At 40.3% G+C, this 22,482-nt stretch overlaps 2 protein-coding genes across 3 annotated transcripts; one reads left to right on the forward strand and one right to left on the reverse strand.

The window, feature by feature from the left end:
• The first annotated feature begins 1,675 nt into the window (after positions 1–1,675).
• On the forward strand, positions 1,676–17,516 carry col9a3 (collagen, type IX, alpha 3). Its single transcript, XM_079360397.1, has 32 exons — positions 1,676–2,054; positions 2,935–3,003; positions 4,194–4,229; positions 5,116–5,187; positions 5,349–5,402; positions 7,557–7,592; positions 8,053–8,076; positions 8,252–8,305; positions 9,379–9,432; positions 9,720–9,761; positions 9,870–9,926; positions 10,049–10,102; positions 10,256–10,309; positions 10,436–10,489; positions 10,596–10,649; positions 10,777–10,830; positions 10,915–10,968; positions 11,052–11,105; positions 11,189–11,242; positions 11,433–11,477; positions 11,567–11,620; positions 11,771–11,824; positions 12,529–12,582; positions 12,671–12,742; positions 13,716–13,751; positions 13,883–13,927; positions 14,418–14,450; positions 15,121–15,267; positions 15,384–15,438; positions 15,526–15,708; positions 16,118–16,195; positions 16,447–17,516. Exons 1-32 carry the CDS (start codon positions 1,989–1,991, stop codon positions 16,629–16,631), a joined length of 2,037 nt encoding a protein of 678 aa, XP_079216523.1. The 5' UTR covers positions 1,676–1,988; the 3' UTR covers positions 16,632–17,516.
• Positions 16,715–21,501, reverse strand: LOC306834481 (uncharacterized protein). Of its 2 annotated transcripts, none has more exons than XM_079360399.1 (7): positions 21,326–21,501; positions 20,350–20,901; positions 20,057–20,213; positions 19,791–19,950; positions 19,486–19,666; positions 18,740–18,881; positions 16,715–18,324 (listed from the first exon to the last, which is right to left on the reverse strand). In XM_079360399.1, the coding sequence occupies exons 2-7, from the start codon at positions 20,871–20,873 to the stop codon at positions 18,199–18,201; spliced, it is 1,290 nt and encodes a 429-aa protein (XP_079216525.1). In that variant the 5' UTR covers positions 20,874–20,901; positions 21,326–21,501; the 3' UTR covers positions 16,715–18,198. The 2 variants fall into 2 exon arrangements, with proteins under 2 accessions (XP_079216525.1, XP_079216524.1); XM_079360398.1 differs by having other exon boundaries at positions 20,350–20,880; positions 21,326–21,498.
• Positions 21,502–22,482: the final 981 nt, after the last annotated feature.

Below are 22,482 nucleotides of genomic sequence, written 5' to 3' on the forward strand. Positions count from 1 at the left end.
TGTTCAAGTTTGCTGTTTGTTTTTGGCCCCCCCCCCCCCCTCTATCTATAGACCTCCCCCTCCTTGTTTGGAACATTATAAATAAAACGTCTTAACAGTTTCTGCTGACTTATTTTAAGACGTGATCAGGGCTCAGATTATTCCTGTTGTCTTTGCCAGGGGAAGCAATTCGCTTTTCTAAATTTACAACTCTGCTCAGTGTGCTTCCATTTTTTGACATGACGTTTGCAGGCTTTGTCTTGTATGGTGCAGAAATAGTCAATTTAACATGAAAGATCTCAGAGTTATACCATTTTAATAAATTTTAACATGTTCATAAAACAGTCAAAAGAAGATATTTGACAACACTGCTTATAACAGCCAGGGTTGCGATTGTTAAGGTTTTTAGGGTTCTATATAGATGAAAAGGCGATTTGGACACTGCAGGGCTAGCATGAAGTATGCACAATCACACAGATGAATTCTATGTGTTTACCCTTTTCTTTCTCCACTACTCAAATCTACCTAACTACTAAAATAAAAGTTTGATACAGATGTTAAATCCTTGTGAATTTATGCATTAATAAGTAATGCAACAGAGTAAGATCAAAACTTAAAAAAAGGATGTAAGTCCAAAGTCACAATTTAAGATAGAAATTGCATGCAAATTATTTATTTGCAATGTTTTGGTATACCTGTGAAAAGGATTTGTAAAAGCTTGCCTTATCAATTGCACACATCTCATAGTTGAATTCTGAAATAAAGTGTGCTTTGTACCTTCCTGTACATGTTTTAGTGTAAAATGTGAGAAATTTGTACAAATAAATATGAATGCAGATTATCCATCACATCTACTTCACAATCATGAAATATATCTGTAAAATCTCATTCGAACAATCAAAGGAGAGGTAGACCATAGCTCAGTGGTTTAGAAACTGCCCAGTGTATCTAGTACTGTTTTTAGATTTTGGTTAGTTTCCAACATGTGCTGACACAGGAGCTACTCCACTCTGGGAAGGTAGAGAAAGATTTTCTAAAATATTTGACCAAGAAGATTTTTTCTTTTTTTTTAAGGAGAAGGGCCGAATACAGGGCGGAAAGGATCTCCAATTACATGCTATCAGATTCTCTGGCATACATTTTCAAATACTTTATCAATTTATTTATTAAATACTGTATACTATAAGGTGACTGTAGATGAACAATCCACTAGCCAAACATACTTTTCACTGGTCAAAGATATACATTTTTGTTTTGGTAGGCCTCATGTCATCAAGTATTTTGTTTCTAGAGATATGGGTCACCGATTTAGGACACAGATTGGATAATTTTTTCGTATAAACAAAAAAACAAAAACAACATGCCTGCCTGAGTGTGTATATGCTGTTGTTTCAATAGTGTTATGTTATGTTATGTCATGTTAGTGTAATATTAAGCTAAGTTAAGCAAAACAGACGGCTATTTAAGTTAAGATTATCACTGCACTAATATTGTTATAAATTAAAGGCATTTCCACGATAGCTGATAGACAAAGCTATACATCCTTTGTGGGAAATAGCACCCCCCCTGGCGAACACAGCACAAGTCGACCCTGGTTGGGGCTCCACAGTGATGTCTTTTTATTAGGCCCAGGATTCCTGGAGACGCCCCTGCCAGCCAGAAAACCCCAAATATTTTTCACGTTTTACTTTTCTTTTCTTTTTTTTCTTTTTTTTTTTTTTAGCACAACCCACTTTCTAGGTTTCCAAAATGATCTCCCTCTACCTACTGCCTGCCTCTCTCCTCCTCGCCCCCCTTTGCCCCTGTGCGCAGAGCTTCGCTTTGAGTTCAGCCCCTTCGCCTGGAGGCTCGGGTTTATTTGGGACCAAGGAGGAAATCATTCAGGAGCTGTGCGCCGTCAGGTGAAGGAAAGCTCCGTTGCGGACGCTGGGGGGGTTTAAGAGAGGACCTGGAACCAGGGATTTGACCTTTTCCGCTTTAACTCGGGTTTGTGAAGGCGACAGGGAGCCATGGCGGTGTTCTCTGCTCTTTGGGTGCTCTTACTGTGTCAGCTTTTGACGTCCTCCTCAGCCCAGGTAAGACTTCCTCGAGTTCATCCATCCCTTCATTGGGCTGCCTGCATCATATCTCCGTGTGCTTTAGCTCGCAGCATCGTTAGACTAAACTTATACTGAAGTGAGTTAACGTGTCCTGCAAGTTCACTGACTTCTAATAGAGTCTATCAATTTTATTTTATTACAGTTTAAAGGGCTGACCTGCACGCAATTTATCATACAGCCTTCTATAAGCTTATTATCTTAGACTAAATGCAGACGTGTTTTGTTGTCCCTCTGACTCTGTGGGCCTGTTATTTGTGCCCTCCGTCTGGCAGATTGTGTGCAGGTGTCTGTGCTTTTCGCACTCGTTGGTGATGTTGGGGTTATGTTTTCTCTGAACCTGAGGAATGCGAAGATTGGAGATCAGTGCCACAGTGCACAATGCCACCCCTGTTCAGTCAGAAACCCTGACTGAGCTGAATCTCAGGAGCTTAGTCCATGTCCTCCCTCAAATAAGTTGAATGTGTTTAGATGAACTGTAAAACTGCTGGTGTAGTTTCGTTTTTGAATTAAATATAGTTTAACCTTCGTCTTTAGTGTGCAAGGGTCCTAATTGTATCTTGGTTTAAATTGACATGCAGCCATCTTAAACCTAGTTTCTGTCAAGTTCTTTCTTAAAGTGATGAACACATTTACATTTACGTAGCTTTTAGGGTAGAGTTTTGTAACATTTCTTAAGGCTTATAATGCTTTTTTTTTGCCAGAATAAAACATCTCAAACAATATGTTTGATGTTTCTGTTTAATCGGATCATATTGCAACTTGTTGATATGTTTCTTTATGCTGCTGTAATTAACAATGAAGACTTTGTATTCCTAAAACATGCTGTATTCCTGATTTGATCAATTTCATGTCACAGAGACCGGGCCCCAGAGGAGCCACTGGGCCACCAGGATCCCCAGGACTGCCGGGAAAGGATGGCACTGATGTAAGCTAACCGGAGTTCAACAGAGTTTAAACATCTTTACAAATGTGCCTTCAGACATTTAGATTCAACCAATTTAAGTGAATAGACAAGCTGTACACGTGTGAGTTTTGAGTTGAGTTTCTTTGAGTAACAAACTGATTTATTTTCCTTCTCTTTGAAGTGTGAAATAACAAATTCCCCCCAAAAATTAGAAAAATATTTTGACACTAGCTCAGACGTTTTCTCCTCTTTTCTGATTCACTTCTTAGTTTCCTTCGGCATAAAGTGTGTTCTTTGTGCATACATGTGGATGAAAGGTGTCAAATGTTAGTTTTGATCACACTGACTCCTCCCAACACTCCTCCCTCAGGTATGAAATCACAATATTGTGCATCATGTAGGCAGAGTTTAGTCTCGACTCTGCTTAATGGATCTTTGTGTTTTTGTGTCTGGGTAAATGCATTTTTAATACCACCCTAAAAAGCTTCGATTATGTCTATAATCTATCATTTGTGTTATTAATTTGTGATTGGATGTATTTCCTCCGTACATTTTTAAATCACAACGTATAAAATCAGCCTACCTGAGATGTGAAGTGACTTTGTTTGTTCTGAAGAAAATTGGATTAAGGGTAATCCAAGTAGAAAGAAAAACACTTGTTGACTTACTTTGTAAACCTGATAAACTCTTAATTCCTTTATATTCATACCTGAAATTTCTTCTTTTACACCAATTCAGCAACTATTCAGGAAGTCACAGAGGTTTTTTTGTGTGCGTGTATGTGATTATTTTTGTGACTGGTAAAGTTTAGGCACACAGAGGGTCCATTCATACATTCCCCAGCCCAGTGAGACCATCTAGAGTTTCTCCTCACACCTCCAGCCCCCCTCCTCAAAACCAAGCTGGAGCTGTGATCATGTGACCATGTGGACTTTGGGTCACTTTAGTTGCATTTGTTCTTCCACCAGCCTCTGCAGGGGCTCAACGTCGAATCCTCTGTTTAGTAAGGCAGACCAAAAACTCACTGCTGCTGTTATTTGAACAGCTCTGTTGTTGGCACAAAGTTATTGATCAATTAGAATTTAATTTCAAAAACTTGAATCTGATATCAAACACTGTCTTTGCTGGAAGTGATTGCACCTGTATGGCAACAAATTCAAATTGAAATGTATTTTTGTCTGCTTTAATACATTTTTCCTTCTCATTATCAGGGCAAACCTGGACCTGCTGGTCTCTCTGGAAAAGCTGTAAGTACTCCAACAATGGAAAATGACGTTGTTTATGTGTTTGTTTAATTATTGTTTTCTTTAAACTCTTCCTTTGAGCTTCACAGCATCCTCTACATAAATCAAACCCCAAAAGAATGAATCTGCTGTCCTCCCATCAGATTGCATTTTGAACAACTGCTGTATCTGTATGTCACTTTTTATGCCAGTATTTCTTTTGTTAAACAATGCCAAACATAAAAAATGTAAACGCAAAATTAGAGGGGAAAAAAGGACTATCCTCCCCTCCAAAAAAATCTACTCTCTCGCCAGCATTTAAACTTAAACACCCTCTCCCTTTCCTGAGCCCCTCATATGAACAATATTATTCATTATAATACGACACAGTACGTTACAATAAGGTACAATACAGTACAATATGGTACAATAGGCAACAAACAGTTACAATGCAACACAATACAATTGGAGAAATGAGTCTTGGACTCCAGTGCTGCACAGGTTTAGCTGTGTCTAAACAGAATAATTTACATGTAATCAGAGAAGCGCATACCAATCTCAGCCATAAACAACATTGATTGCACATTAGTAATATAGCACAAGATCTACATTAAACATGCACATCATAAAAAAGGGAGAGATGACAAAGAAAGAAAAAGATGAAGATCGAGGTGGGCACAAACAGGTTTTTGTTACAAACGTTTACATTTGCATGAGGAGATTATTTTCACACAGTCCTTATACAGTTCATAATCACTTTTACGTGTCAAAGGTTCAAAGACTATCTGTAAAGCATTTTCTATCCTTTAAGTGGAAAACGTCCCAATAAACCTCCTGGTGTTCAATTCAAGGTGGTTCAAGTCAGCTCTTCAGTTGACCAAATTACTGATTTATAAATGCGTCTTTGCAGGGTCTCAAAGGTAAAGCAGGAATACCAGGGGTAGCAGGAAAACCAGGCCTGCCAGGACTTCCAGGGGTGGACGTAAGTGTCCAATCAACACGAACACAGAAAACTCTTACATCCACACAGCATGTGCCTCTTTGCAAATAAAAGTCAGAAATAAATGCTCAAACAGTAGTGCAGTGTTGAGGAGCAGAGCACAAGGAAGGGAAGTGTCTCTGACTGATGTGCTTCCTCTTCAGGGTTTGACGGGTCCTGATGGTACCGCTGGGAAGGATGGACCCCCAGGGGAGGCGGTAAGTGTGTCTCAGTCTTATGATCTTTCTCAGATCACTGAGGATGTGCTTAAAGATGGACCCAGCTTCATGGTATGATTTTCTTCAACCAGTTAAAGTTAGACACTTAATGTAGCTTAAAGACACCTATGCTTGCAAGAAGCCTGTGTGCTGATTGGTTGCTGTTGTATGAAGATCTGTAGGCGGGTCTGTCGAGGACAAGACCCGTGTTTCCTCTGTCGTCCTCAATTTGTCAAGGCAGCTCAGCTTCTTGGGGGGAAATGTTTTTAATGAGGGATCAGAATCAGGATTTATTTCTGCTGCTTTCTTAATCCGGCCCGGAATGCACGTTGTTTCCCACCAACGTGTGAGACTGCAGGGGGATGATCTGTTGTCCCCTGTGAGACAGAAACAGGTATTATTGTCAGAGCGAGACAAGAGAGAGAGAGAGAGCATCAAATGATATGTGCACTGCTACATATTGTGATTAAACAGGAAGTCTGCCGTTTCCCACATTAGATGTACGATATGAAAGGATACAGATTAAGGGGCCTTTCGCTGTTAGGAGGCAAATTCACTGTCAAGATAGATAAACCTCCCTCCTGGCAATTCAACTAATTAGCTGATCTAATGAGGAAGCTTGCGTCAACCAGTTTCCCTAATTACACAGATTATGTACACTGTCATGGCTGCTTCATGAGGCTGAAGAGTCGGGATCAAACAAGCGGAGATTGAGTCGAAGCTGGAGCTAACGATAGGAGCTCACTTAGCCAGATATACAGAATCAAACTGTTTCAAATCTTGGCTTGAAGAAAAATCTGCTTATTTTATATGACGTGTCGACTTTTCAGCTGCATCACATCACGTCTTGTGTTTGATTAGGATTTTTAAGGTAGTGTACCCTGCTGTCTTGTCTACCGACGGAGGAATGCTCCATATAAGTAACGGCACTGTGTTAGGCCTGTTTATTTGGAGTCTTTTCCCTCTCAGACAACACAAATACAGCTGTCACGAAGGTAAACAAAGATGTAGAAGGCGGAGCACCACAGTGGACCACAATCTGACCATGTGTTTTGCTGTTACAGAAATGTAAAGAAACTGAGAAAAATACATAAAAAGAAGAAAAGTGAAGAAAAGTAATTTTATTGTGTCTTTCACAGCCTTCAGTTTTTTTAAAGAACAAAACAAAAAATGCTATCAAAGGCATTTATTTTCTTATAAACAATGGTTACTGGTAACACTGGTTATTTTAACTGATGTATTTACTGCCATGCTCCAGCAAAACCTTTCCTCTTTTTAGTAACCTACAATCAGGTTACTACACATCAGGTTTCTTTTTTTTACATGTTTTTGTATCTTTTTTTTAAATTAGCTATCCATCAGTAAAGCTTCATATTAAAAAAAAAAAAACAGCTGGCAAATGCTTTGTTTCCTCTCATACCAAATCGACATTCATCATTTGAGTTTCAGCCAATTTGAAGGAATTTCAAAGGGACACGACATTCATTGTTTTTTTCCCGCTGACTTTGTCAAGGCCCACACACACACACACACACACATCAGTTCCTACACAAAGCCCTACAGTTACCTACATTAAGATAATGGATAACAAGGCTAGCACAATCATTATTTAAATCTCTTCTAAAGACACACTTTCATAAACAGATTCTAATGTAAATCATCTCTTCGTGCCCTGATCTGATGTTATTGTATCAGACGAAACCTTTTTTAATCTCAATCTGATTTCAGCTGGACCTCATCATCTCACATATAATCCATCATTTTCTTCGAACAATGGTGTATTGCTGCACGATGCAAAACACTTTGTAAACTGTGTTTTAAAAAAAAAGATGCTTCACAAATAAAAAGTCGGAAGTTATCTTCTCATAGCCTGCAAAACACACGCTGATGAAAGAAGCTTAAGTGCACAGATGTGTATTTGATTCGGATAATTAGCACGAATTGTACACGGTAAACACTGACTGCCTCTCATTAACGGATATGCACGAATTTCTTTGTTCAATAACCGCGCCCGAACATCAGATCAATCCAGCAAAGGAAGAAAATCTGAATTCTTTGACGTCCCTTCATGTTGAAAAGTTTTATGTCTTTTTCTTTTGCTCTGGTTGGTTTCATCTGAGAGTTTGATTGTGGCGTTTGTTTTGCACTCTACAGGGTGATGCTGGACCTCCTGGGCCTGCTGGACCTCCTGTAAGTACCCCCACACCGTTTGAACAACACATGATCATGCCATAATCATTCCTCTAGTCCTCCGGTGTGTAACCACTTCACTGTAAAGACTTCCGTGTATGCACATTTAACCTAACACCGATCACATGACCGAAGGCAGTGCACAGAGAATCAAATGTTTAGTGCAGAGACAAGAACATAACTCAGCTCTATTCTGTGACAGCCTTTGATTCAAACAAAGATAATGAAGACCCCTTGGAGCTACATGGTTTCATATTATCTAATAATCATCAGATTATAGATCGCTCTGATCTGACTGGGTGGCAGAGGTTCATATCCACCTCACAGCGTCAACCTGAGACAAACTTTCAAACTGGATTTAATGCAGTCACGCATCCCAGGCTGGATATTGATGCTCTGAGTAAATCTAATAATGCCCTGGGTATTTGTGACTTAATTTGCCTTCCTGTGTCTTCCGTAGGGCAGAGGGAGACCAGGAGCTGCAGTGAGTACAAAGCACCGTCTATTTACAAAATGCAAATGTGCACCACGATGGAGATTGGGATGTCTTTTTCATTATTTTTTACATATTACTTTTGATTACATCCTTGAAGAGGATACTTTTGAATGTGATGTCTTCACCCTGAATGTGCACATTGATCGAGGTTTTTGTCTTTTAGGGACTACCTGGAACCAACGGGTTGCCAGGCGGAGACGGACCCATGGGTCCAGCGGTGCGTATCTGTATCTACACAATTACACTCCATGCCATCCATAACATCAATAAATGAGCTGTTAGAGCCCAGTCAAAAAAAAGTATTGCTATGTGCTATTTTAGTCGATGTTCGTTTCCAACCCAGTTGTCCTCAGATAACATTCATCAATACACATCATCCAGTTTGTGTAATGGAAGCATCATTAATGAAGGAGCTCCTCCTGCTCAAACAGTGAAGCAGAAACTGTTTGACCTCCATCAGTACTCTGTTGTAACCAACCAGTTCATTGTCCCAAACTCTGCTATCATGGAGCTGAAGCAGGAGTACAGGCCTGTCTCACTGTGGATTCCTCAGACGTTACACTCAAATTTTATGTTGCCTGGTCTCCAAAAGTTTCCAAGGAAACGACACTCTTCATTGTGTGTGTCAGACTTCCTTTTTAGGACAGGTTTAACATTAAACTCACAACTCACAGTATGTAGTGATGTTTGGTAGGCTTATACACGACCATAGTTTACAAAGAGTCACATATTTTTACATTTATTTTGTATCCAAAGCATTTCTGGGCGGCAAACAAAATCTTAAACTTCCACTTTTGCTGCAATAAAAAAGTGGAAGTTTAAGATTTTGGTGTTCTGTCCTGAAATACTTTGGATACATTTTGTGGTTGAGGATTTAGCACCCATGTAAGTTACTGATGGTGAGGTTTGTAACGTTTAAGTAATTTGAGTGGTTAAATTCAGATTTACAGTTGCTGGTCAATGATTCATGCATGTTTGAAGACATGATAAAAAGCTTCGCTGGGGATATTTTTTTATGTCTGATGTGGATTTTTTTTTTTTTTATTCAAATGTTCAGTTAAAACCTTAGAGGCCCGTCTACAAAGCCGAGGGAAATATCCAAGATCTGTTAAATATTCTTTAGTGTATGTTTGTGTGTAGGTAGATTCTACGTCACCATTTTGAGTGAAGGACTTTAAGTGTCACGTTTCCATCAGCTGAACTGAACAGATGACGTCACATAGCTGAAGTGTTTCATCTGTTATTATAAAATGAGAGTCTGAAGATGTTTGTAATCATTCTGTTTCTCAGGGTGCTGAGGGTCTTCCAGGACTTTCTGGACCTCCTGGCCCTGATGGACCACCTGTAAGTCACTTTATAATAGAATATTGTCAGTTATTTATATATTTGTTTTCTTATTTATGAGTGGGGTTAGCCTGAGATGCAGCAGAGTGCTAAGTGTAAGAGTCTGACCCAGGCTGAAGCCTTTAGCCTCTGTACATGGGGAACAGGATATGACTGCTAACGCTCCCTGTACATTCTTTTTTTCGTTCCATATGGATTTCTTATAGATTATTTCTGAATTATAAACACTATAAAGTAATGTCATTTACTCTTATTGAATTATGTGTTGTCTTTTCCCCTTCTGTCAGGGTCTTCCTGGTACTCTTCAAGACCTCAGTGGTGACCTCCTGGTAAGTTTCAGTGCCCCTGTTAGAGCAGCGTTCCAAATCTAAATGCCTCCTCTGTAAAAAAGTGAGAGTAGAGTAGAGTCCTCAGAGTTTGGTGTGTGTCTTCTGCAGTGTCCTGCGATCTGCCCCCCTGGTCCCTCCGGCCCCCCTGGGATGCCAGGATTCAAGGTAAACAGAGCTTAATGGTCATGAGGTCAATGCTCAGTGTGTCTATGAGAATAAATAAAACTCACGTCTTCATGAAGAGTCCTGCCTATATTGGAGTCTGTGTGTTTTTTTTGCTTGTGTAGGGTCACACAGGGCATAAAGGAGACAAAGGAGAGCTTGGAAAAGATGGAGAGAAGGTCAGTTTACAACGTGCACATGTTTATTTTACTGGAGAAAAAAAAGGATATTGAGTTTATTCCCCAAAAAAGTCACCTTTATGTGCAAGAAATTCCTTGTATTGAGTATGATCTGTATGATTAAATGTCCAAGTTGCCCCGCTTTGTCTCTAGGGGGATCCTGGTCCACCGGGGCCACCAGGTATTCCTGGGACTGTAGGTCTGCAGGTGAGTTTAATCCAGAATTTTCGATTTATCTGGTGAGTTTCCAAAAGGCACTTTTTAAGGAATCTTGAACGTCCTATGTGTTTGGTGTTTTGAAGTCACTTTAGATGCTTGTGTGCTGTGTTTTAGGGCCCACGTGGTCTCAGAGGTTTACAGGGCCCAATGGGAGCTGTAGGGGACAGAGTAAGCACCAATAAGAACACAATTACTTCCTACGATTTGAGCTTTCAGCTGCTCCAAAAGCAGACATTTCTATCCATGTGCTTACTGCAGTTTCATCTTTCTCTAGGGTCTACCTGGTTTCAGAGGCAAACCTGGCATCGCCGGCATCATCGGAAAGACAGTGAGTCTTTCTTTGTTCGTATCATACTTGAAATTATAAGATGCAGTGATTGGTAGTACTTTACTGCCAGAATAAACGGCTGGTCCCATCAATGAATAGCTGTGTGTGTTGCATCTGATGTCTCCAGGGTGACGCTGGAGAAAAAGGACCACAGGGCTTCAGAGGACCCAAAGGAGAAATTGTGAGTTAAATACTTTGATTTGTGACTTTAAGGTTTATATTTTAGATGGAAAAAAAAATAACACCCCAATGTGTCTTTAAATAGGGTAAAATCGGTCCTAAAGGAGTCCCTGGGGGAGCAGGACCCAAAGGAGAGCCCGTACGTAAAAATCACCAAAAATGATCTCCATCTAAAACATCACGTGTAAGATCCACAAGAACTATGTTTGATGTTTTCTCCAGGGTATCCCTGGCAGAGATGGTAAAGATGGAACACCAGGATTAGATGGGGAGAAGGTAAGTGGTTTCTCTCTACAGGCTCTGGGTTTACATTAGATGCTTATCTAAAGCTGGTGTGACATTGTTGTGTATGTCCACAGGGGGATGCTGGACGCCATGGGATTGTCGGAGAGAAAGGACCCAATGGCCTTCCTGTAAGTCTTTTGAAAATAATTTGTCTATCGGGTAATGAAGGAAATTTAAATCCCTTTTATTATTATTTGTATCTCTAATTAGCAGAGGCCTTGTTATACCAACTCTCAGCACTGTTCTGAAATTTGCTCTGGTTTCATGGGCTGTATACATGAGCTCCTTCAGAGAAGTCTGTTTTTTTTTTTGTTCCAGGGTCTACAAGGAAAGGCTGGTGCAAAGGGCTCCAATGGAGGAGTAGTAAGTATTACAGAAAAATAAGAAACAGAATTTAGCCTTAAAGCTTAGATAAGAACCTTGGAAAATAACTTCACCTTCTTTTATAACAGGGGGATCCCGGAAAGCCTGGGGAGACAGGACCCTCTGGAGAGCCAGGTATTCCTGTATGTATCTGATAGGCTCTTTAAGTGGGGGGGGGGATTACTGGCTCACAGCCTCTCTGACATGTCTTTAACCCCACATGGACGTTTTAACACTCTGGCGCCCTGACTCTAAACTTTCCTGACTTTTCTGTCTTTCGTCTTCTTTCTCAGGGTGATATTGGCATCCCAGGAGAGAGGGGGATAGCTGGACCCAGAGGAGTGGCTGTGAGTTCAAACCTAAATAAATGAATGTTTATTCTTATTGTCACACTATTTGTGCGGCTATATACGACTTGAAAGCATCCACTGTAAGACATTGAAGACATGAATAATCGCTGCCCCATCAAACTTTAAGCTGAATAGATCCAAATTCACCAAATTTAGAATCATATCCAACAAGTATCATTTTGAAGCAATAGTGAGTGTGGATATTTGAATGCACAAGGACATAAAAACAAAATGGAATTCATGTAAACCACCCATCTCAAAAGACCCGAATGCGTGGAAGCATGCAGCATTGCTCCTTGAAGTGAATGATATTTTCTGCACAAGTACAGAGAGTGCTGTTGCTGATATGGTGGCTTGTTAAGGTTGAGTTTGTAAGTCATGAATGGTCAGTGATTAGAGCAGGTTTTCATGAAGCAGGACTTCAAAAACGAAAGAGCTTTTGTTTTTTTACATGAGACCCTGTGGCAAGGAGAAAAAGTCGAAACAAGAACAGGAACTAACTCACTTCTGTTGTACGACTGCACTGCATAATGAATCATACCTTATACAACCAAAATACAAGTTGTTTTTAGATCTTCTCTGAAATGTTAAAAAAAAGAAAGAAAAAAAAACAATTGAAGGAGGAATCGTCCATGTTCAGTTTGTTTTACTCCTGAGCGCTCTCCCCTTTAAGATCACCTGACTATTTCTGTGCTCAACAGGGAGGAATCGGACCAGCAGGTATCCCTGGGCCTCAGGGAGTCAAAGGCTTCCAGGTCAGTTTCATGACATTAACAATCATTTTTCTATTTTTTTTGTTCTATTATTATTTCACTCACTCGATTTGTGTGTTGTACACGACAGGGGGTGCAAGGAGCCTTGGGAGATCCAGGTCTTCCAGGTCCAACAGGAATCCGTGGAGACTTCGGTGAAAGGGTGAGTGTGACGTGTGCGACTATAATAAATGTGTCCCTGGGATACATGACATCATGCAGTGTTATCTAATGTGCTGTACAGATTCACATATTTTTTTGTAATCAAACTTTATACTTCTCTTGATTTTGATCAGTCTCCCTGCTGTTTACTTCATTATTATCTTGCTCTTTTAAATCTCTGCAAATATTGAATCCTTTCGTCATCGCTTAAATTGTCATGTGTAATGTCTGAAATCAAGAAACAAATTGTGTCTAAAACCTAACTGCGCTTATTTCCAATTATGTGAAGTCAAACTGCCACAGGCTACTGCTACTATTGATTTGACTTACACTGAAGTCACTCAAGTGAATCAATAGTAAGAGTACACATCCGTTTCATTTCATCAATCAGTCTTTCTTTATTATATGGCGCCAATTCATAACTGATGTCATCAGTGTAAAAGTAATGATTTAAGGAGTTTGCACATTATGCTGTGTATTTAAGAACCAGAGCCTAAAACTGTTTCAGGTTTATAAAATATGAACATGTGAAAAGCTTGGGGCGCAGTCCACCTAATGGTTAGGTGGGACAGATGCTTTAATCCTCAAATCCTTCTTAACAACAAATCATTAGGTGCCTTTCTGAAAGCACTTCAACACATTCTCTGCTTGCAGACAGTCAGTCCAACAGAGAGACGACAAAGTCCAGCTAAACTTATGTGAAGGTGACTGTATGTCAATAACCAGGTCGCTTCTCCTCGGCTTCGAGGTAAAAACTCAAAGTGAAGGCAGGAGAGAGATCTCAACACAAAAGTGCCTCCTGTTCAGAACCCGAGGACAGAACAAAGCCGCTCTTTATGCCGCTCCAGGTTCCCCTCAACCAGCCCACATCACTTCCCTTCATCCCCCCATCGTCTGCCACAGCGGGCCCTCCACTCTATGTCTCTACATGACTCTCATTTATTCTCTCTCTCTCCCCTTTTTCAACCATGTAGGGCCCGGTTGGAGCTTCTGGAGCTAAAGGAGACATGGTAAATATTTCTGAGAGGGCCTTCTTTTCCTTTAAGAAACTAAAATGTTGTTTCTGGTTTTATTCACAATAAAAACCTTCTGGACTTTGTGGATTCAATCAAATAAGTCAGATCCTGTGGTGTGTCCCTAGGGTGTGGCAGGAAGTGATGGTCTACCAGGAGAGAACGGAGAACCTGTAAGTATTTTTATTGACTCACTTTGTTCTGAAAAACACAAACACGTAGAACAGAACGACTCCAGAGACTCATTACTTTGTCAGCAGTTACTGGCGTAGTTTAAAAGTATCGATGCAGAACTGTGCAACTGTGAAATAATTAAGATGCACAGTACACTTTCTTAAAAGTCTTATACAGTATCAACATGTCAGGGTATTTTACTGCTATCAAGCCACTGTCTAGTCAACAACCTTTGTGTGCTGATAATTTGGTGTGCCAATCATGTTTTATGGCTTTTTTTTTAAACGTTTGCACTGCATCTTTTCTATCTTATTTTCATTTTCTTTTATATTTCATTGGTATGATTGTATCGCTTTTGTCATTTATTTGAATTGCACCAACCTGAGGGAAAGATTTCTTACTTGTTAATCTTAGTGACTGATGAAATGTGCCCTCTGTTTTATTATTTGAACTAACTGTTATCTTTTTAATATGTGTTCCTATTTTTAGGGTCCCTTTGGCCCAGTTGGACAGAAAGGAGAGGTGAGCTTCATCAGCGTCGTGATTTACATTTTGTGTCGTCCGACAGCGTTTTAAAACATAAACTCATTTTCTCCACACAGTAGATATCTGCTTGTTAGCAATAAATATAGTCCGATCAGATGTTGTGTGTGGGTGTATAAGTTTGCAGCACAAGTTTGGACCAAACTCTCAGACTCTCTCAACACTGAAACCTGGTGCATAGTTTTGAGCCGTCGCCCACTTGTCAGACGCATTGCACATGATTCTGCTTCACATTCCAGGTTTAATAGGATTAATTAGAGATTGGTACTGCTGCTGTAGCTTTATTGGCCTGTTCGTTGCTATCGCCACAAGGGAGAGAGACGAGCCGTATTAAGCTGTTGCACAATTTATGCCATTAGCGACACAGTAGTGATGAGCCTCGCTCTCCTGGTCTCATTTACTGTTTGCTGTGCTTGTTGGAGTAATTATCAAGCACCAAGATGCCATATGAATCCGCCCCTGTGTCGTCTCAGCAGACACAGATTGCTGTTAGGTTGGTACTTACTGTAGTCAACCGTTATATAAGAGGCTCATGGATTTTATTTAACTGCAGTTGAAAGGAAATTAAATTAAGCTTTTTTTTTTTTTTTTTAATGGAAATTTGAATGCTTGTATTTATTTACTTTTGTTATTCTTGTGTTGATTATAGTCAGGGAAGCGAGGTGAACTGGGGCCTAAGGGTGTAACCGGTCCACAAGGGGAGCTCGGGGCAAGAGGCCTTCCAGGAAAACAAGGACCAATGGGATTCCAGGGGGAGCAGGGTCAGCCTGGTATTTCAGGAAAGACAGGCGTACCTGTGAGTGCATTTGAAATCATCACAACTTAAAGTAGTGAAGCATTTTAAATATCCATGTTATGTGCCTGGATGAGTCAATAATTATGCTTTTATTGTCTTACTCACTTGATTTTTAGGGTAAACTAGCAAGTGAGCAGCACATCAGAGAGCTGTGTGGCTCGATGATCGATGGTGAGAAATCTTGTTTAGTTTGACAGTCACTGAAAGATTGGCTGAAGGTAGGTTGATACATAACCTGCTTTGTTTTCCATCTTGCAGATCAGATTGCACAACTGGCTGCTAACCTTCGGAGACCTCTGGCTCCTGGATTGGTGGGTCGCCCCGGCCCTGCTGGATCTGCAGGACAGCCAGGAGTTGCTGGCTCTATAGGACATCCGGGTTCCCGAGGACCTCCAGGATATAGAGGACTTCCAGGAGAACTTGGAGACCCAGGTCCCAGAGGTATGATTCATGAATGTTGCGTTGGCGTTACTCCTTTGGATATTGTAACCCATTACCTGTTACTAATAGAGCCCTACCTTTTAGCATTCAAGAAAATGGCTGTATTCATCTCCAAGGCATCCATTTTCCAACATTACTTAACGCTATATAGAGCTACTTATAAAAGGCTCAACGTTTGAGGTGTCATGACTGTATGCTTACTGAAAGAAACTTTCTTGCTTTCTGCAAAGAATTTAACGAGGCTGTGATCCTTTATTTCATTGTTAAATTCATCTCTAAAAAAGAAACTAACCAGTCTTACGGTGTCAAACAAATGTAGTGGACTCATAAGAAAATGTTCTGCCTTTGGAACAGATTAGGGATATGAGGAAGCATAATCATTGATTGAAATCTTCTGTTTTCACTACAGGGGATGTTGGAGAGCAAGGTGACAAGGGATCCATTGGTAAAGCCATTGATGGGCCTCCTGGTGACCAAGGGTACCAGGGTATGTCCACACTGTGATCACAACTAGAGCTGATTTAATCCAGATCTTTGACTACATATTTTCAAATTGTGAAAATATCCTGTGCGCTATTGTGATTTCATTTGTTTCACTATTATGGCAGATGGTCCAGTCAGTCCTTTCAAAAGTTGAATAATGCCAAATTCATTATCTTACTTTAAACCTTTGTTTCAAAATCACTCTGGTTACAGCAGCACCCTCAGTTCGGTTCATTTCCTCTATGTTGTTCACAGGTCTTCCAGGTGTTCCTGGAGTAGTGAAAGACGGGCGTGATGGATCTCCAGGAGATCCAGGTGAGTCCGGAGAGCCAGGCAGGGTAGGCAGAACTGGGCACCATGGACCTCCTGGAATCTGTGACACAACAGCCTGCCAAGGAGCAGCAGCCGCTGGAAAATCCTCCAACCCCAAAAATCATTAAAACGTGATGTCCTGCCAACTGTCACCATCCAGCCAGGAGAGGAAGGCCGATACGTGAGGGAAGGAAGGAGTGAAAGAAGCAAGTGATCATAAAAATGTCCTCTTTATTTAAATACATGCATCACAGGATGGGAAGAGTAACATCAACAGGTGTGATATTTTGAGTGGAATAGAGGAACATCTGAGGATTGGCACGAAAAAACCAGAGCAACTAAGAGACAAAAACGAGACATCCAGAAAAAAAAAAAGTGGACAGAGTCGAGGAAAAGTTCAAGAGATCTAACGCATTGCTCCAAATCCTACAGTATCACAAACAAGACTTGACTTACAAACAGCTGAAGATGAATGATGAGTCCTTTGTGTATAAAAACTTTGTACATGTTTTTTCCATGGCCCAGTTTACCTTGGTTAGCAATCTTTCTGGCAGATGACACCTTTAACACATCGACTGTCTGTGCAGTGAATGTTCATGTCTCACGGCCCCATTAATGTAAATGTCAAGTGTTACCTCAAAATACGAGCTTTCAGTGTAAAATATGAGATGGAGGTAGAGGTGAAACGCCTCTGTTTGAGGAGCTGTGTGTGAACTGTCAAAGGAATAAAAAAACACAAACACCCAGGTGTTGTGATAATGGGGTCGATTAATACAAAAAAATATATATATGATAGCCTTTTTTAACAGCTTGTTTTTTTTTTTGTAATTACATGTGAAGTTCATTCTCTACATTTGAGAATCAGAAACCAAATAAAACGTGTGGATGCATACATCAGTCATTGTAAGATCAATCTAAAGGAGCAAAGGAATCTGTTTATTAACCTGCAATGACCACATCCACTATGTACTACCGGTGCTGTAACGATTAAATATACATGACCTTAAATACTATTTATTATTTGTGGGTGACTGTTGTATGTACAGTAAGATGCTACAGCGACATGTTGTAAGAAAGAACAAATAAAGCCACTTTTCAGTAAAACATTACTCTTCTCTACATATCAAATGAACAGTCTGTATTTCAGAGTAAGAAGGTAACACAGTGAAGTTAAATGATCCCGTTAATTCACAAAATAGCAACACTTCTTTCCATGAAAAACCACTTCAACATGTAAGCTGAACGACATGAACAGTGTAACTGAAGTATTACAAAACCTGTTGAATCAATGTTAAAAAACTAACAAACATTGGTTAATGAATCATTCAGATTTACTAAATGTATGACATATTTGGTATTAAAAGTATCATCTTATCTCAGATGTTTTTCACAGTGAAACAGTGCCACCTAGGTGTGACTTGCTGAATGGCTCTTTTTTTAAATGTAGATGTGTTCAGAAGAAAGCTGCGCAGTCGTGACACAATCGTGTTTTTAGGTTCAGGTGGAGAGAGAGAGAGACAACAATATTTCCAAATTTATAAAACCGTCATGTAGATGCAAAGGGGGAAGCTTTTTGTCAGTGAAAATATAAAATCACATAGAACTGTCCTACAGCCACACTGTAAAAAATAACCCAATGTTAAATCAAAACCTATGCAAACATCTGTCGTGTGAATTTGAATGAACAGTGAGGAGCTATTGCTCTACAGTAAGAGGAATGGTGAGGGTCTCATCCATCTCTTGGTGCATCAGGTCCTGGCCTGAGGAAGAGCAGGATTTAAAAAAGCGTCCTTTTTCATCACTGAAGGCCATTCTGAACTCCTGTTAAAGGGTAGAGTGGTAGATTATTATGTGATAACACAATTGTTTGTTATCATTTAGATACACATGTAGTTGTATTATGTAAATCAGTGTCTAAAGAGTGCAAAGCTGCAACACAGGGCGATCCATCGCAGTAAATACAAGACGTTTGTTCGATTTTGAACAGTTCAAATGAGAGAAATGTGATGCTGAATATGAAGATGAGCTCTCTGAATGAGAAAAGTCAAACAGAATCAGCTCCAGAACTAATTATTCATGCAGCGAGAGATCGTGTTATTAAGCTCTTATCTTCCAGCCCAAGGTTCTGGTCTCAAATATTCATTTATTCTAGGAGGATCAGGAAAAAAAACCAAACAAAAACCCTATTGACTTAAATCAACGCTCAAACTCAGAAAGTCAAAGAACACAAACTTACGTCTTTGAAGGTGTCCCCATAGGTGTTACTGATGTATCTGAGGAAGGTCGTGGTCCACTGCAATGTGGTGACTTTGTCTGTATCCGGGTTACAGAACGGAACCAGCATGTTCAGCTCATCGCAGCACAGGCGGATCCTCTTCCTGTGAAGCAGCAGAAAGATGTTGACCCATCAAATGTCCTTCTCTTTATGGCTGCAACTTAGCCATAATTCCACGATTGATAAATCTGGAGATTCTGTATGTGATTCATTCATGAACATTTTTGTCGATGAAACCACTTAGAGCAGTGGTTCCCTTTTTTCCTTGGAGCCCACCTTTCCCTGATTGTAGGAAAAGCTGAGCCCCCCCATGCGTTAATTCTGACAATCAGAAACATGCACCAAGCAAACATGTTTTCTACATAAAAGACTTCAACAATGAACTAATCATTGCAGCTTACCTCACCCTTTCTGTGATCATGAATCAACATCGAACAGTTAAACACCAGGCAGCTGAACACTGACAGCTGATACATTTGGTTGAAGAACACGTTTTCAGTAATCAGTCTCACTAGAAACTTTGTCACAGTCAACCTTTAAAAGGCAAAGCTCAGCACATATTTCATATGTTAAACTAACTTCACCCCAAAGTTATAGACGTTCGACAGGGACTATGGACGACAGGAAAGCTTTGAACTGCGATTGCACACAAAAGGTGTTAAGTTGATCTTTACACAATCTGTCAGCTGTTGGTCACGCCTGCTCACCTGCGTTCCCTCTCCTTGCTGTTATGTCTCTCCCTACGGTGGCTCGGTGACATACACGATTTTTTCCTCGAGCTGCTTCCTGACCCTACAGCAGAGTCTGGAGCAGCCTTCGCGCCCCTCATGTACTGAGGGTTGCGGGTGATAGCAAGCTTCTTGGAGGCAGTAGAAGTTACCACATCAGCTGGGAAAAAAAAAAAAAAAAAACAACACAAAGAGGATGAATTTGTGAGGAGGGGATGAATTTGCATTGAAGTTCCACAGAAGACATATAAATACAAGATGAGTTTAAGACTGAAGATAATTACTGTTTATGTTCACCAACTGCTGATTCTCTGCCAGGTTGCTTCTACTTGTGTTGGGAGCTTTTTTGAACACCCTGTCCGGACAAAAATTGATTGAAAAACTTTTCGGGCTGTTTGCACCCTGACTCTTAGAGTCATTCATGTGAGGAAGATGGCCAATTACCTGTAATTAGAAAATGACATGTACAATGAGTACCTTCTGTTGCTGAAATTAAGGTGTAAAACATTCCAAAAAAAAATAAAAATAAAAGGTTTTGCTTTTATCATACTTGTTCACACATGTTGGTGACTGGGTTGAATACACCTCCTACAAATGGGCAGGAAACCTCCAAAGGATTTGCTCTGTCTGTTTTCATCATCTTCTGCATTTGAGAATGTGCATCTGTTTCTTGATTCTCTGAGGACTGCTGAAGTATTGTCAAAAAACTGAAACGGAACAGAGATTTTGCAGTTTAATTAGAAGGTACGACATCAGCATTTTTATTAAGGCCCGTTTTTAAAATGGGTAGACACTATATTAGTAAAGGCCTCATTGCTAAGAACTGCGGACTGAATATCTTACTGTCTTGGAGTATCAGCGGACATGGTGTTAAACCTCGTCTCCAAGCAGACTCGAGCAGCCGATCGCTTCTGTGAGGAAATGCTGCTGTTGGTACGTGCTTCAGTTGTATTGTCTTCCCCTCTCATTCTGGCCAGCACAAACCCTGGGACTTCACCGAAAGATGCCGGTGTCTTCTCTCCGGGCATCAGCAGGCTGTGCTCATCGGTGGAGGTCGAGAGGTCCATAGCTTGGGTGGTTGTGTAGGGAGAAATCACGGCGGATCCAGTCGTGTCTGGATCGGACGGCGTTCTCGTATCCGTCCCATCTTGAGATTCAGCTTGTGTCTCAGTTTGTGACTGAATAAGATGCTGGAGGTGAGAATAATCCACCTCTGACATCTCCACGACACCAAGCTCGGGTCCTAACATCTGTCCCTGGTCATGGGTCAAACATCCACTTTGGCTCAGATCCTCAGAGTCACAGGCGTGCTCTCTGTGCGAGGGGGACCCATGGATGGTTTTATAAGACGAGAAAAGGGACGACATCTTCAGTCTGGAGATGGGATGGACACATCTTAGCAAAACACCAAATCAGGTTCAGTAGCATTAAGATAGTGAGCGGTAAAAGATTTGACAAAGTAATCTTTGTATCGTATATTTGGGATTTGTTTAAGTTTACAAGACTTACTACAAAATACAACTCTGGCAATAAACAATCTATTAACAACACCAGGTTGTAATTCACGTCCGTGATTATAAAAGCTGGTTTGTAAATGTACGCTAGCAAAAAGAAAAAAAATGTAAGCTAACCTTAACGTAAATAAATTTAAGAACATGTTTGTAGTTTACGTTAATGACAAACTCGATGTAAAACGTCGGCTGCTGAAACAGAGAATAAACACTTACACATAAATACACTGTATTTAGTTTGAGCTAAAACGTTATCACTTTAATGTAATATTCAGCTTTTGCAATCCTATAGATCATCTTCTACTTACTTGTAATCCGCCTTCAAACTAGCCTCCTACGATGGCCGGAAGGAGTCAAACGCTCGGCCACTGATGAAACAATTTAAACATTTAGAAAAACGCGCAGCATATTCAGATCCTCCCAACCACAACAGCCCATGACCCTGCCACTCAACCGGAGCAGAGGAAAAAAACAACTGATTCAAATTCGAAACCAGGTAAATGAGAGTCAGCATTTGTTCAACTTGTAAATCTACCTCCGGTGTTTTTCCTTTTTTTTTTAGGAAGTTGTTAATTGCTTGGCTGACTGTTGGTTGGAAAGGTTTTGTGGTTCTAACAAAGTTTGCTAAATATTTCTAAATGACGTCATCATCAGCTCTTCTTCATTAGCTCCTGTGTGAACTGCTGGACTCTGGGTGCGTGGAGAGGAGAGATGACTGTCGTTTGGCTTGTCACTGTTCCTCTCTGCAGCATTATTCCAGTGTCACTCTGTCAAACAACAGAAAACGAGATATTCATAATAAATCAGAAATAAACAATATATACTCAAAAGCAATGCTTATTCAGATAATAAAACCAATAAAAGAGAGCCGACTGACCTGTGTGAAGTCCCATTCAGAGTCGGAGGGTTTCTTCAGTAGCATGGCTGCGGGAGACTTCTTCTGGACAATAACATCTGTCTTCTTGGACGTTTGAACCAAAATCAGCAAGACATGTAAGTTCAGATACAACAGCCAAAGTGGTCAAACTACACTTTGAGAGGACAAGGAGGACACTTTTTGAATGTTTGTAAAACTCCAACAGCAATCTGGCAAAACATAGTTAAAATTTAAACAAAGTACATTTGTATACATTCACCTATGCCACTATTGAGACACAGTTATCAAAATAGTACTTGCAAGAAATAATACATTAAGCAAAAAGTGTCAAACAAACAAAGAGACTGAGCTCTAAATACCAGTCTGGGCCCTTCAGCTCTGTGATAAACTGTTGAAACAGCTCTGATCCTCTACTTCAGAGGCTCCCCAGCCTCCTCTTATGTAGGAGCTGGAACCAACCATAAGGGTGTGGAAATCAGTTCACTCTCAGGTGAGTATTATCCGTTCTACAAACAACACAAACTATCTGCAATAAAGCTAAAGCATGTCAAAATACATTTCAGTTAAGGAAATACTCATACTAAAATA

This window comes from Symphodus melops (assembly GCF_947650265.1).
Source record: "Symphodus melops genome assembly, chromosome: 13".
Taxonomy (NCBI): Eukaryota; Metazoa; Chordata; class Actinopteri; order Labriformes; family Labridae; genus Symphodus; species Symphodus melops.